Source organism: Balaenoptera musculus, chromosome 6, assembly GCF_009873245.2.
Source record: "Balaenoptera musculus isolate JJ_BM4_2016_0621 chromosome 6, mBalMus1.pri.v3, whole genome shotgun sequence".
NCBI lineage: Eukaryota > Metazoa > Chordata > Mammalia > Artiodactyla > Balaenopteridae > Balaenoptera > Balaenoptera musculus.
In genome coordinates, this window is record NC_045790.1 from 111,530,944 (window position 1) to 111,547,676 (window position 16,733).

Sequence of the window (16,733 nt, forward strand, 5' to 3'; positions counted from 1 at the left end):
ATACTCTGTGGAGACCAGACCTGAGGTTCTGTCGAGACCAAAAGGAGAGGTCAGCTTATCAGGCTTTAAAAATGATCCCCAGTATTGACAACACAAGGCTCCTGTAAGTGTCCACATACCTGTGGTTCTACCTTTTATGAAATTACGAGGCCACTGGTTTGATTCTGATCTAATGTTTCAATAAAACACCATTTTAGGTTACAAAAGGTGCTTCCCGACAACAGCTCAACAAAAGCTTACTGTGTTTGTTTTTCTTCTCTGGTAGAGGAGGAGGTTTTTCTGGGTCACCCGTTGATTCAGGAACAGTGAAATCACCCACAAATTCGACAGAGGCTGAGGAACCTCCTTGCTGAAAGGGAAGGATAGCAGCAAAGGGCGTGAAGGGGACGGACTGGACCGAGGCCGGGTTCTGCAGGTCCTCCTCGGAGATGTTGTCATACTGCGAGGGGTGCCGCTCGTAGGACGCCCTGCAGCCAGAGCTGTCCGCCGTCTGGGAGGCCGCGCTCCTGCGCTTCTTCTCGGGAAGAGCAGGCGGCACGTCCATCTGCTGCCCTGGGGCCGAGGGCCCCTCTGGCTGGGGACAGCTGCCCAGAGGCAACTGGAAAGGATGGCCAAGAAATGGAGACCCAGACTCCCCCAAGGACTCTGGCAATGGGCTGAGGTTACAGGCCACTTGCTGAGGTATCTGGTCTGCGTTAGAGAGGTCTTGCTGGAGGAATTCGTAGTCAGGGTCGTAATGATCTGCATTCACAACAGGAGAAACATACTGTGAGCCACCAGCCCCCACAGAAAGAAAAGATCCCACCCTTCTTCCTTGACCCAATGCTGCTCATTAGAGAGTGACCAAAACACATCTCCCGTCTCATCCGCAAAGACTCTCACTTTACTTTATATTCTTCATTTTTCTCCTGCTTATAAAAGTAAAACCAGATGGGAATTTGACTGTTTGCTATCCAATTCTTTGTACTTCCTTGGATTTTTAAAAGTTTCTTACTTAAAAAAAGAAAAATGCATGACCACTGTAGAAAAGGTGGCCAAAAAACCCTATTGAGAAAATAAAAATCACCCACAATCCCATAATCTAACTATAATCTCTGCTTACCATTGGATGCATTTCCTTAAAAGTCCTTTTTCCCTTGGATTCTTTTTTTTTTTTTTTTAAACTCTGAGAAAATACTATATAAGTGGTCTTGGATTTTGTCCGCTGATCACTATATCATAATTGGTTTTTAATACAGCTATGTATTACTCCACCAAATGGATGTATCTTAAGTCTCCTGATTTCCTACCACTGAGTAGTAGATTCTTTCCAGTTTATCATCATTACTCTTAATAATGCTGAGATTAATGTCTTTGGACAGAAATCTTGCCATAAATCTCTGATTATGTTCTTAAGATAAACTCTCAGAAGTGAAGTATCTAGTTCGCGGGACATGAACAGCTCAGTGCTCTGTAAGCCTCCTGCCAAAGTGCATGCCAGACCCTCATCGGGCCCCACCGCCCGAGGTCAGCACGTGCTGTTCACTCGCCTTCGCCCTCCGTCAAAAGTGGTCAGGGGCTCTGAGCACAGATGGCTCTGAATTCTGGCAAAGGGAGTCAAATGACACACGGACAGGCTAATCGAAGTGACAGCTACCATTTCAGTAGCTCCCATGGGGTTTCACACTGCTACTCCATTTAAACTTTCAACCCCCTTCACAGACAGACACTGGTATCCTCATTTTGCAGACGAGGAAACTGAGGTTCGGATTTTGAATGACTTGGCCAAGGTCAACAGAGCCAGTGACTGGCATCACTGTCTGAGCCCAAAAAGCCACCGAGAGACGACGAGCCAGCAATGGTGACGGAGGCGCCGGCAGCTCACCTAGTGTTTCACAGCTTGTGTTCCGGGAGCACTGCCCGCTGTCCCTGTCCAGAGAGGACAGCTGCTCGTCCGACTTGCTGAGCTTGCCTATGCTGCTGCAGGGGGACAGGCGGGGCGACTCGCCGCCATATGAGTGGCTGCCTCCCGACAGTCGTCTCTGTGCGTAACAGTCCACGTCAAAATCCTCCCGGGCAAAAACGAAAACAAACCAAGTCACTCCTGGGAAATGGTGGCAGAGACCAGGGGAGGGAGCCGGTACGTTTACTCGGAGAAGGAAATACTGGCAAGCTCAGCAACCCGCTGGAAAGGCCCGTCTTTGCTGTAGGCTGTAAACACCACTTCTGCGCGCCTTCCGAGAAAGAGGGCCTCTGCAAGCGCTCGGAGCTCAGTGCGAGGGAGGCCCTGGGGCCGGTCTCAGCCTCCCCACCCCGTGAGGGAACTTCCACCCCAGGGGGGAGAGCTCCTCCTGTGACCATGCCAGGGACTGAAGACCACTGGGTTTCTCTCAGCTTCAGGAACCAAATCCCCAAACCTGAAGCCTTCCTCTGCCTTTCTAGATGGGGCTAATTACCTGCCTATTAATTCCAACAGGCAAACTGGAGCCACTGGTGGCTCGACTCATGGGGGCCACGACGGCCACTCGGGTAGGGGATGGAGCCGACTGTCTCTTCTTCGGTGGCAATGCTGGTGGAGGACTGAAACAGAGCAAGGAACCCTATCAAACCAGACACCCCACAAAATGCTTTAAACAGATACTGGGGTATGGGAGGTGGGTTCTTTCATTATCAGACACTTCACACCTGCTTTTCACACTTTCAACTCCCATCCCATCAGTGCCAAAAAACTAGTATCCAAAGTCCTTGCTTTTCTTTTCGTAACAAATGGTACCAGTTTTTGCTTGGCTAAGGCTAAAGGCAAGCGGTTGGGAGTTCTCAGGGTGTGGGGCAAGGGAGGGCGCTGGGGCCAGGCTTGCGTCCTCCGGAGACAACCCCTCCGGAGGAAGGTCAAACCGCCAAGGTGCCTACAGAGCAGGTGCTGACCCTAATGGCACCGGTCTTCTTTTGGCTCATCCTACCCATCCATTCATGAACTTATGACATAAACAGAGGAGGGTGCTAGAAAAACAGAAAAAATTAACTATTATCAACCACACGAATGCCAGGTAAGGGGGGTTTGGTGGGGCGCGACCCTCTTCATCCGTGGAATCTGGGAGCCCCTCTAGCCGACTGCGACAGGGCCTGTCGTCTTGTTTAGAATCTCCATCTCTCGATCTGTCAGGGGGAGCTCAGACTGGCTGGAGAGTTGAAGAGAACTCGGGGTTACAGAAGGCCACAGAGAAGGTCCTGAGAACGTGAGGATGTGACCAGCGCAGGGAAGTCATGGGGGGACAGGGACGGAGGTGCCCTGGACACAGAGCAGACACTGTGCCCTGGGCTCCAAGGCAGAGATGGGGTTTCAAGTCTGGTTCGATCACCCACAAACAGCGGAAGCTTGGCCAAGTTCCCCTGCCTCTGCACCTCAGTTTCCTCATCTGTAAGAGGAATCTCTGGACTAGATGATGTTCTAAAATGCTCCAAGTGTAGGTTTTACGTTTTTACTAGGAGCTTGTACTAGAAATTACTGCAAGGCCTTATAACTGTCCACATTACCCTCAGTTTCCTTTCTTGATAAAGCTAAATGCTCTCAAGTCAAACCCCTAAAACTCAACCTTCAAAGTTCTTTCTAATTATGGGAGGAAGCTGGTCAAGAAAAGTGCAGGTGGGTTTTGACATCACACACTATCCTTAGAAAAGGTCATGCTGACTATTAACCTGGAGACCAGGCAATTCTTCAAAATGGGTGTGAGCTACACACACTTTAGAGTAATGTAGGCTCTTACCCAGGATTCACTGAGAAGGGAATGGGGGCCTCACAGGGCCTGCTTGATGTGGGCCCCGGACCTGGCTCCCCTTCTTTCTCAAGTGTAGATCAACCGTGACCCCAGATACTGGAGGGTCTGGTCAGCACTCACCCGTCGGGTTTGCAGGCTGGGGAACTGGGTTTCACTGGGCTTGTTGGAGACGGATGCCCTTGCTTCTCGATGGTAAGTCTGACCAGCTCCTACACGCCACACAAGAGAAAAGCAGTGAGACACGAGGAAGGTTCCTCACCATGAATGTTCCCAACCAGGTGGGTCAGCTGTCTGTCCTCCACTGCCCACAGATTCCTCACTCACCATAAGTGCGAGTATGAGTTGACTTAGGTAATCTGCCTGACTTCCCAAAACGTCCCCTACCCTCCAAAAATACCTGCACAGCACGTCGAAAGTTTCAAGTGCATAAAGGCACTTCCTTTTGGAAGGGGGAAATGAGAAGCCCCACTGTCTCAGAATGACTAAGTTCATCACACAGATCAAACTCCTGGCAGAACAACCGCCAGTCGGTTTGTGGAGGAAGAAGTGCTACCCTTTAGTTCTCTGAAGCCATTACACGACGTGCAGGGTGCTGCCTACTAACAATCAAATCTCCGGTCCTGGGGGAGGTGGTTTCCCAGAGTGAGCCGGCCGTGGGTGTGGCAGCAGCTGGTATCCTGAAATGACTGGTGGGAATCTTTGTCAATGGACAGAAAGTTTAGGGCACATTACCCAGCAGAGAAATGACTTTAGAAAATATTTTTTTAAACAGGAAAAAAAAAGAGGTGATTAGGGCCTACTTGGTTTTTTCAACTAGAATGCATTTTCTCCCAGTTTGATGAGCTCTGGTGATTGCATACACCATATAAGAATCACTCAGAAATACAGAACGTTCCCACCGCCCTCTCCAGTCAATCTGCCCCCCCGCAACCACTTTCCACTTCTGCTTCTTGGATCACTTCTGCCTAGAACTTGAAATAAGTGGAACCATACAGCATGTACTCTTTGGTGTCCCTCTTCCTTTTCTGAACAGCTTTATGCCATAAAGTTCAGCCATTTAAAGCGTGCAATGCAATGGTTTTTAGTCTGTTCACAGTGCTGTGCAACCATCAACACAATCAATTTTAGGACTCATTATTACTTCCAAAACAAACTCTGGACCTTTCAATGGTCCCTCCTCATGTCTCCCCAGCCCTCCCGGACCCACAACCACTAATCCCCTCTCTATCTCTATTCGTCGATCCTCTTTTGCTCAGTGTAAACACCCACGTCTCTGTGTGCATGAGTAGTGTTCCTTGATGTTGCTGAGTTGTATTCCAGTATACGGATAAACCCACAATTTCTTCACTCATTGTCCTGTTGATGCACACCTGGGTAGGACCTACATGTGTCACATGAGAAGTTCAGGCTTTCAGTATGAACGTCTATTTCTAAAGTTACAGAGGAGGCAGCAATGGAAGAAGGTGGGTAATACAGCAGTGTGCCCCCAAATCGGACTGCAAAGCCTCTCCCAACTCAAAACACCCCACACAGGAACCCTGACAAGTGTGGTAAGGCAAAGAGTTAATATGATGGATAGAAGTAATGCTTTGGATAGCCTTCTAAAAGATGACTTGTCAGTATACATAAAAAACTTTAAATATTTGCATACATTTTATAATAATTTAGCCCAAGGAAAATGACACGGATGTGTACAAAAATTAAGCCACAAAGAATGGTCACCACAGCATTATGTGTAACAGGTAAAATCAGACTACTCAATATTCCATAATTAAATATTCAATACTAGGTACTGATTACATAAATTAAGATAGAATTAAACAATGGACCATTATATTACCATTAAAAAAACCTCACAACAAGAATATATGATAGCGTGGTAAGACAACACAATGTTAAGTGGAAAAACAGCCCAGATGGTACACTGGTGTATACACAGTATGTTTTGGAAACAAAACAAAACCAAGAACACACGTATAGGAAAAAATATGGCTATGAAACACCCCTTATTTTCTTGTTTTTGCTTCTCTGCTTTTTCTTACTTTGCTACAATGAACATGTATTACTTCTGAAATACTAATTAAAAGAAAAATAAGGCATACTCCATATAATCAGAATCAGTGTCACCCCACTCTGTAATAGTTTCGATGCCTATTCCTGGAGAAACGTGGAGGGTTGAGATCGCCAAGAATCAAGTACTGGAAGAAGAAAGGAGAAGGTTGGCATTTTCCTGTTATCACCATCCAGGAGTTAAACATAATCTCGCAAATATGTAAGGAACAGCTAACTAGCTGGTGATTACAGACAAGGTGGAGAGACAAGAGACGACGTAATTAGAAGAGAGAGCAAGTGGCGTGGAGGCAGGCCCCCTGCACCCCATCGCCTGGAGCAGGGTGGGGAAGGCCGTCCATCCAGCCCATCACCAGGCCACACAGAAGAGCATCGCGGCATCAGAGGGAGTCAAAGTGTCTTGGAAGCGCCACACTCAGCTCACTCTCCTTACAAGCAGGGCAAAGCAAAAGGGAGGAGCCTGGACACGTGCATCTGCTGAGGCAGGACAAAATTCCACTAATTCTTCATTGAGTCCTGAGCAATTATAATTAGAATGCCATCTTTCTGGAGAGGCAGCTGTGTGAACTCAACTAAAGAACAATGGCGAAAGAACCACGCAATGACAGGCACACATGTGCAAGTGTGCACCCGAATTCCAAGACGAAGTCAGATCCCAGCACTTACCCTCCTTCCCCCCAGGCCCAACAAGACCATCACAGGAGGGGGCAGCTTTCCATATGCACCACGACCTTCCAGCCCAAACACAAACACACCGGCCAGAAGGTCTTCACTCTCAACCTGGCTTCTCGCTCACAGGCAGTAGGGCACCCTTAGGATGTGCACGTACGCGGCGACCGTGCCAGCACCCTCATCTCCTTCAGAGCCCACTGTCTGTAACCTGGCCAGAGCCCAACCCCCCCTACTGAAGTTAGATTTCTGAGAGGATGTCAGACTTTCCAGTCCTCCTGAGGCACAGGTTCGGAAGGACTGAGAGAGATGGCACGTGAGACTCTGTCCAGAGCCGGCAGCTGTAAACCAGACAACTGCCGGTTCACCGAAAAGCAGTTTTCAAAAGCCCGAAAGGTACCAGGAAGAGTACCTTTCTAAATACACAATACTTTATTTCCATGTTCATTTCATTCATACTGAGAGTGATCACAGAGACACTTCCATCTTAGATGACCTTCATCCAGTCAAAGCACAGCTCGGTGCTCAGGTAAGAAACGGTCCTATCTGTTTCTGCCTCCTCGGCCCCTGCCAGGCAGAGGGGACACGGGCTGCACAAGGAGAGGCCCGAGTCCTCCAGGTTCACATACTTTAACTGGAAGCGTCCCACCCTGCAGCCTGGGCCCGCTGCTCCTGCTCAGGCCGCGTCCCGACCTGCCACCGTCTACCCTCTATCACCATGGGGTCCTGTGCTCGTGGCCATGACACAGCCCCTCTACCGGTGAGCGGTCCTAAGACAAGTTCTTCACCAAAGACACTGGGTACAGGCCAGTGGGGAGTTTCCTGTAACTGAAGTGGCATAATGCAGTCACAGGGCTGTCCAGCCCCAGTGTGACCTTTATGGTGACAACAGGGGACCTTCCCTGCCCACATCCTAAGCGGGGGTGAGGCAGCGACAGAGCAGAGGAAGTGCCTTCCTTCTCACATGTGCTCAGGAGGAGACACAGCACTAAGCAGACAAGGTGCCAGAGTGCACGGGCCTGGCGGGTGACTCCTCAAGTCAGCTCCTGGAGGCTCACAGCAGCCTAAAAACAAGGCAGCCAGAGGAGATCTCGAATTCCACACTGAAAGATGCTGAAGAGACCAGCCCAGAAGCAGTGCCAGGCCCGGTTGGCATGGGGGGAGGGGCATAATTTTAAAACTGGGCACTTGTGTCTTCAAAATAATGAGTTGGGGCCAAACACTACAACTCGAACAATAAAAGTTCTCAGGGTTCACCCCAAAAAAGGCCCTAAACAAGCTTATAGATTATTGAAAGACCTTCTCTTGACATTTGTAACTAAGCAGAACACATGTAGGCCCAGAAAGGAGATGCCGCTGCTACAAATCCTAGGTGGACAAGATGTCCTTCTACTCCCAACACCCTTGAGAATGAAAAAGCAGTAAATGTTCGGTGCAGTTCTTCAGGTTAGCAGATTTACTAGAAAAAATACTTAGTGAACTGCTCAGAAAGTAGGCTGGGGAGGGCTTATCTTCGTTTAAGCCACCTTATTATTTTGAAAAAACGTTAACAACAAAAGTACCCCTAAACCCTGAGCGTATGAAGCTGGAATAGAAGCATGATGATTTCTCTGACTTATGAAAGTATATCCACAACATTCCTACATGGCAATTTCCTACTACACATAACCCGCTGTCTCTTCCCCCTTTCTTCTTCCCTCTCCTTCTCCTCCTTTGTAAAGCAGTGGAATACTCAGACCACTGCACACAGGAAATACTCAAATACATGCCACATAAGATGGACCATGCAGACATACCAAGAAGAACTATTTCAAATGACTGCAAAATGATGGGTAACCTGCAGGTCAAAAATAACTTTGAAACGTCTTTAATACTTTCTAATAATCATACTGATGGAGGTGGTTAGTGTTATTCTGAGACTGTTGTGTTTGTATTGTGAAGAAACAAATGAGTCAAAAACAAATGTTGATATTTTTTAAAACAGGGATTTTCAGTGTGAGAGGAAGAAACTTAAGATATAAGCTTGATGAGGTTAAGTAAAAACCAGTATAAACTCAAGATGTATTTTCTCTTAAAGAAACTAAACATGTGATCAATGAGTAGCAATGAGGAACCCTGGAGTGAGGTCTCTAAACATCATTCCCCAATAAAGGGAACCAGAGCTCCTTAAAGGAATGGCTGATTCCAGGTCGGTGGTAAGAAATGTACAAGGTAATTATAACTCAATAACAAAAAAAAGATAAATAACACAATTTAAAAATAAGCAAAAGACTTGAATAAACATTTCTCTAAATAAGATATACAAATGGCCAATAAGCACATGAAAAGATGTTCAGCATCATTAGCCATCAGGGAAACGAAAATCAAAAACCATAGTGAGATACTACTTCATACCCACTAGGATGGCTGCGTCAAAAAAAGCCAGTGATAACAAGTGCTGGTGAGGATGTAGAGAAATTGGAACCCTCATGTACTGTCGGTAGGGATGTAAAACGGTGCAGTTGCTTTAGAAAATAGTCTGGTAGTTTGTTACGAGATCAAACACAGAGATATTATATGACCCAGCAATTGCAGTCCTAGGCGTATACCCAAGAGAAATGAAAACATACATCCACACAAAAACTTGTACCTGAGTGTTTGCAGCAGCATTACTCAAGATTGTCAAAATGTGGAAACAACTGAGATGTCCAAATGTCCATGAATAAATAACATGTGGTATATCCACGTAATGGAATGTTATTTGGCAATAAAAAGAAATGAAGTACTGATACATGCTACAACATGGATGAACTTTGAACACATTATGCTGAGTGACAGGAGTCAGTCACAAAAGGACCCATAGTATATGATTCCATTTATATGAAGTGTCTAGAAGAGGCAAATTTAGGGACTTCCCTGGCGGTTCAGTGGTTAAGACTCTGCGCTTCTGCAGGGGACACGGGTTCGATCCCTGGTCAGGGAACTAAGATCCCGCATGCTGCGTGACATGGTCAAAAAAAAAGAAAGGCGCAAATTTATAGAGACAGAAAGTTAGATTAGTGGCTGCCTAAGGCTGGGGGAATGGAGAGAAATGAGGGCAGGCTATGGGGAGAGTACAAAGGGTATGGGGTTACTTTCTGAGGCAATGAAAATGTTCTAAAGTTGACTGTGGTGGTGGCTGCACAATTCTGTGAATATACTAAAAATCACTAAATTGTTTTAAACCGGGGGAACTGTATGGTATGGGCGTTATATCTCAATAAAGCTATTACCGCAAACACACACAAGTAAGTACAAGGTGAACCTGGAACACCTTTTCATATCCCCAAGTGAGAAAACGATCAAAGACTTCTGGGGTCATGTCAAAATGAACTCAGGAAACAATGTGAAGAAGCTGTCACTGTTCAAAGATGGGACTTGAGCATCACTAAGGATAATAACTGCAATGGACTGGACATATAAACTATGTTTATTTACATCCCTGAGTTCAGAATGCTATATTAAAAGACTCAATCCAGGGCTTCCCTGGTGGCTCAGTGGTTAAGAATCCGCCTGCCAATGCAGGGGACACGGGTTCGAGCCCTGGTCCGGGAAGATCCCACATGCCGTGGAGCAGCTAAGCCCATGTGCCACAACTACTGAAGCCTGCGTGCCTAGAGCCTGCGCTCTGCAACAAGAAAAGCCACTGCAATGAGAAGCCCGCACACCCCAACGAAGAGTAGCCCCCGCTCGACGCAACTAGAGAAAGCCTGTGCGTAGCAACGAAGACCCAACACAGCCAAAAATAAATAAATACAAATAAATAAATTTTAAAAAAAACCAAAACCTCAATCCAATGCTCATGTTAGATGATGCTAAGAAACACTCATTTTGATAACTGGTAAATGAAGGAAGGAATTAAGCACTGATCCTGCCTTTCCCCTGAGAATTATAACACAGGATAACCTTGATTGACAAGGGGAGGTCTCTTTTAGTGTATTCCGGCTAAGGAATGAGGAAGGGATGGCAGAAAGAATTATAATGTCATCATTTTGCAACTCCAAGGAATTAACCGATCTAGGCAATAACCATCAACGGCTATTAATATCAAAAAAGGAAAGATGCCTCTAGATGAAGTGCAGGGCAGCACCTAGGAAACATTCTTTTAGATACAAAAACATGAACCTGATTCAGCCTAGTTTTGCAGGAAATTCAAGGGACAGAGGAACATGTTAAATAACACCGCATAGATGTAATCAGCAAAACCAGACTGTGGGAGACTTCTCAGAGAAACCACCTTTCCTTAAAAAAAAAAACAAACAAATAAGTTGCAAGGAGAAAAATACAGAGAAGGGAGAACTTTAGACAAATATTAATGAGTTATAGTGTTTGGACTTTATTTGGATCTGAAATTGAAAACCAAACTGTTTGAAAACAGCAAACTATATACCCTGCAGGCCAAATCCAGCCCAGGGCTTGCTTCTGTAAGGCCCTCAAAGTAAGAATGCTTTGTTTAAAAAAATTAAATTAAAACAAACAAAGAATATGCAACAGACCAATATGCAGCAGAGACTATGTGTAGCCCCAGAAGCCTAAAATATTTACTATCTGGCCCTTTACAGAAAAAGTTCGCTTTGTTCTAGAGATATGCACTAAGGTATTTACAGATGAATGGACATGATGCCTGGAATTCGCTTCCAAATAATCCAGGGGAGTAGGAAGAGGTCTGGAAGAAACAAGACTGGCCAACTGTGGAAGTTCTGTGATGGGGCTTCATTATACTGTTCTCTTTTTTGCAAATGTCTGAAATTCGTCATAAATAAAATTTTAAAATAGGCTGATAAAGGAATAAAAGAGGTGGCTCATCTGAAATGTCAGTGTGGTAGAGATAGCTAGCTGCCCCACAGTATCTGCTCTTCCTTATTAACAGAATTTTACTTGGGCATATGACCAAGTTCTGGCCAATAAAATATTAAGTGAAAGTTCTGTGAGGCCTTTGAGGAAGCAGCCCTAAATGGAGAAGCCACAACTTCCTACTCTCTTTTCTTCCTGGCTAGGTGGAATGTAGTCATAATTCATGGAGACTGTAACAGCCATTTTGGACCATGAGGTGGAATCCATGTGTTAAGATGGTGGGAAAGCAGGATAGGAGACCACATCCCTGGCCATTTTGTGAAAATGCCATGCTAGCCTTGGACTGCCTGCCTATCTGTAGGCTTCTTACACGTGAAGGAGAAATAAAGTTCTATCTTTTGAAGCCAGTATTATGCTGGATTTTCTTGCAGTCAAGTCTAACCCTAACTGATACAGTCAGGAAAATATTTCTTTCAAAATATTCCTGCTATTCAAGGTGTATCTGGTATACAAGCCCAATTTTTGGATGGTGATGGTTAAATGACAGAACTGCAAGTATTCCAAAGTTTCCTCCCAGATCAGTGTGTTTTTTTCTTCCAATTAAAAAATGTGTGTGTGTGTGTGTGTGTGTGTTGTGGGGGAAGAGGCTGGAGGTCAGGGGAAGAGGCTGGAGGTCTTAGAAGGGAGATCCAAGAAGGTCTGCAGAGATGGTAAAGCAGAGTCCAGAGAGATGGGTAAGAAGCTGTACATCTGAGATAAGAAGAAAAGCTGAAAAGGTGAAATTAGGAAGAGTTGGGGTCTTGGTTTTGAAAGGACAAACTCGTGTATCTGTTTGACCTTGAGAAGCTCAGTCCTCCAACAGCCAAGACCTAGGCTGGAGGTGGTTCCTATAGCAAAGGGCAAGTGAGGGCCTTTGAATTCCTTCCAGAGAGCCATGACCATCTGAGTCTTAGGCTCCCATTGGTAAAGCACTTGCCTGGGTCAGATTAGATAATAAGAGAGGTCCATCCTTCGACCTGAGTTAAGTTGCCCAAGGTTACAGAGCTAACAAGTGGCCTTTACATGGAGGTTTAAATGATAGACGGTACTGCACATTCAGGGACAAAAACAAAGTAATCCTGCTTTACAACACTTTTTCTACCCTCAAAAGCAAAATTCCATTTAACAAGTGAATGAGTAACTTGGAAGATGGTGAGTCAGTTTACAGGACATGCCAACACTTTCCCTCCAAGTGGGATGACGACACCCTCGTGGATGTAGTTCACCTCTGCACAGTCCTGTCCCTCCCAGCCCACCGAGGCTCCCTCACACCATGAGGACAGGAGCTTATAAGGTGTCCTAAGCCTGATGGGGACAGTGAGAGAGGATGGGGGCCAGCTGGCCTGGAGGGGAGACACACTGAAGCCCTTGGGCCGAACCATGAATCTTCCTCCTTGTGGGAGGCAGCTGAGGGTGACGGTGAGAACACAGGGTCTGGGGTCCAGCAGGCCTGGGTGTGAATCATGCCCTTGCCACTGACTACTGGTCTGCCTGAGACTGTTTCCACACCTGTGAAGGAGGGGATCACACCCACCTTGGAGGTCGTTATAAGCATTAAGTGGGTAATACACGTTAGCTATGATTACAGTTGAGACCTTAACAGCAAACGCCAACATTACAGTGTCTAAATCGTCCCTGTGGCCTTGACTGACTCCAACTATGAAAAACTTCTATCGACACAGGCCAGCTCCTGCTCATCCTTTAGGCTTTAGCCTGCCTGTCTCTCTCTGGGGAAGTGTCTCTGATCACCCTGTAAATTGAAGGTCCCCCCTACACCCAAGTAAGACCACACGCCATTCTTCCTTTATAGCACCAGTCCTGGTTATAATTATACAATTACAAGTTTTTGATTGCTGTCCTTTTCCGCCTTTAGATTCTAAGCTCCATCAGGTCAGGGACGGTGCCAGTTTTGTTTATCACGATATTCCCAATTCTATCACACTACCCAGCACACAGGAGTTTCTCAATAAACGCTTCTTGAATAAATGAAACAAAATTTAATGTACAGAGCTCCTCACCTAGAGAATCTTTGTTCTGGTTAAAATATTTTAAAAACAATTATGGAAAAGTTCAGACGCTGACAGGTTCATAATCAATAGGTGTCTCTCGCTTTCTCTCTCCCTCCCCCTCTCTTATCCTGGTCAATTTGAAAAATCTGAGAAACTTTTCTTTTAGACAATTTTTCAACTGATACAGTGGCACTTTAATGATTCCATAAAGGAAATCCACTCGGGAATGTTACAAAGCTTTACACTTAACTCTCTCTCTTCTATTTTGGATGTTCTGACTTGTTTCGAAACATCTAATTATAATCAATTTGGTAGAAGGAAACCTCAATGATGTCACCTGAAAAATAACACTTGTCAATAACAGCATCTCCAGAAGCCCGGACAGGAAGAGCAAGGCGAGGCGAGGCGAGCCCGAAGCGCACAACACCCCGATGGTGAAGTGTGACCCGGGTCGCGTCTCGCTTGCCCTGCCGACCTCAGACAGCGAGCGGGAGGCTGGAATGGGAGAGTGTGTGACTGGGCGCCAGGCCTGGAAGCAACATCAGGTCCCACACAGCAGCCACCCTGGGCTACATCCTTAAGTCTCACCAGCCGAAACCGATCGTGCAGGACCTAGTAACTGTGGGGAGTGAAGAGAACTGGGAGCTGTCAGAGGACACTGTGATGCCGTCTAGTCAAGCCTCCCTCTAAATGAGCTCCATAAAGCCCAGCAGACACAGCAGCCCTGCTTACACAGTATTGGAGGTGGGGAGCCACCCAGACAGCCCCAGCCAACACGCTTCATTCCGGAGCAGTGTATAACGTCCAGCAATGCTTTCTTAGCCTCCCATCTGTAATTTTTACCCGTTGGGGGTCCTTATTCTACTCTCCAGAGCTTCTGGGGAATGTCAATCCAAGGAGGCAGCATTCAGGAGTCTAATGGCATGGTTGAGTGGGGAAGGAATTTTTTGGACCTAGGGTAAGTACCTTGGTTACAGTTTTGTACTGGAGGGTCTAGAAAGGAAGACAACACAGTTTTTCAAGCCAAGAGACCTGTTTGCAAAGCATACATCTAGCACCACATAATTAATAATAAACAGCAGCTAAGATCTGAGTGTTTAGTATGCCCAGCATAGTTCTAAAAGCTTTATATGTATTAACTAATTTAATCCTTCCTACAACCCCATGACACAGGGTACAACAACTGCATGTATTTTGTAGATGAGTTAACTAAGGTACAGAGCACTTGAGTAAATTGCTCAAGTTCACAGACTAGTAAGTGGTGAACTTGGGATTCAAATCTAGCTGGGCTCTACTCTAGTCTAGCCCTCTTTCCACTACATTATACGGCCTCACGTTCCCACCGCTCACAGCCCTCGTCCCAACCCACAGGATCTCACCTGTTTCACGCCCTGCATTCTGCCTTGCTCCTCATCCATTGGGACTTATTTTCTCAATTAGGGTTTGTCCCTTGGACCTCAATTCCAGGACCTCCAAGGACTTCACTTTCCACCGTAACAATGATTCATAATTTCCTATTATGCCATTTCTGACTTCCCTGGGTAGTAAATTCACAGACCACATCATGGATTTCAAGTACAGTTAGTTTCATCTCTTACTCACATCAATCCTGCTTTTCTACTAAGAATCCCAGAAGTTCTTAGAACATGAAAAGGTAGCAGTTGACATGCTGGGAGTTTTGCTAAAAGTCAGTGCAAAAACAATTTCCACTGGCCTTCGTCTAGCCGGCAAGCGTGCACAGCCAGAGCTGTAGTGTGAAGACTACCCGTAGATTTAGTACAAGGCCCAGTAAAGGCTGACTGCTTCTGGCAGCGTTTCTAACTATCAGGACGAGTACTCCAAAGGTTATATTCCTGTAAGAGTCATTTGTACCACAGAGAAACAGCTGTGGGACAGAGCAGCATCCAACAGCAGAAACACTGGAAGACGTTCACTCTAATGTACAAAGTTTAGGAACAAGTTCTCATGTGACAAACACCCAGCAGGGAGGGTGCTCCAAGTCCCTGATGAGGACCGTCTGGAACCTGCACGTACCTTCACTCCATCCAGCACGGCTTTGATGACCCCCTTCACAGTTGTCACCATCTCTTTATCTTCTGAGTTCACACCTTCTAGCATCACTTGGTCAGACCAACGAATGAGGTTGGCGAGACTTTGGTACACTCGGCTATAGCAGGAGGAGAGGGCTGAGCTAGAGGTAGGAGAAGATTTTTAAAAGAATATTAAAAATCTAAAGCATGACCATCACTTTACATCATCTGTTTAGCAGAGAACTAGTTTCTCAGTGACTAGGGTTTCTCAATCCTTCTTTCTATAAGATCTGCACCTCCTTTTAATAAACTTTTCCTCCCTGAATCTATTTCCTTACGTCCAATGAAGATTTTGTGGAGCTTTATCTTCCAGTCTGTTACAAATTGTTTTCCATTTCTCATATATAATGTAGAAAAATTCCACCATGATAGTTAATATGCTTTTTCAAACTTCACATCCTCCATGAGATTCTGATAACATCTCTCAAGGAGTGCCTCATCTTCCTCTCCTCCTAGTAGGTCAGACTGTTGTACACTTCTTGTTCTGAATTAGATAAAAATTCATGTTATATTGCGTCACAAGGAGTCAACAGGTTTGTGGAATTTTAGCAGGCAGGATCCTTTAAAGGAACAGCCTTTATTTTTATTAAAAAATTTTTTTTGGATCTTAGTTCCCTGACCAGGGATCGAATCTGCACCCTCTGCCGTGGAAGCGCAGAGCCTTAACCACTGGACTGCCAGGGAAGTCCCAAGGAACAGTCTTTAAACATGAGCTCAAAGAGATCTGAAATTTACTAGAATTCCTTCTAACATGGGCTCAGCTTCACCATTGCCTGCAATAAACCATGGCTGAGCTGTCAGAGGAACGCACTAATGAGGAGTATTTTAAGGAGGACAAGTCAGAGGCGAGGTGACCTGTGGTGATGGTAGGTGGGGGGCGGAGGTACTAACTTCACCGTGATGCCAAGAACTCAAAACAGAAGCCCTGAGCACACCTGGAGGCCCCAACGATTGTAGAGTGGAGGCCAAAATGAAGAAGTTTTATATCTTCCACATATTTTTAAACAACTAAAGATAATTTTCCCTAGGATTTATGGAAAGGATTATTTTTCCATTTTAAATATTTGTATTACAACAGAGGTAGAGCAAAAATGTAGAAAATTTGTGGGATGCTACCTCCTCCACTAAAAAAAAAAAAAAAAAGAATGAGGCAGACATTTAGGAGCCAAAGATATACTTTTTCCCCAAAGATATAATTTTGAGAAAAATATATAATATTGTAAGATATGATTAAAACAGGTTCTAAAAACAAAGACATTTAAAAAAAAAGAAGTCTGAACCAAACAATG

General features: G+C 45.5%; 1 protein-coding gene across 1 annotated transcript in view; it reads right to left on the bottom strand.

Moving 5' to 3' along the window:
- Positions 1 to 16,733, bottom strand: part of RAPGEF1 (Rap guanine nucleotide exchange factor 1) — a 140,765-nt gene that overhangs the window by 44,596 nt on the left and 79,436 nt on the right. Inside the window, 8 exon segments of the mRNA XM_036854496.1 lie at positions 241 to 741; positions 1,865 to 2,048; positions 2,436 to 2,559; positions 3,002 to 3,051; positions 3,054 to 3,098; positions 3,101 to 3,158; positions 3,876 to 3,964; positions 15,389 to 15,545. Coding sequence (XP_036710391.1) covers positions 241 to 741; positions 1,865 to 2,048; positions 2,436 to 2,559; positions 3,002 to 3,051; positions 3,054 to 3,098; positions 3,101 to 3,158; positions 3,876 to 3,964; positions 15,389 to 15,545 — 1,208 coding nt within the window.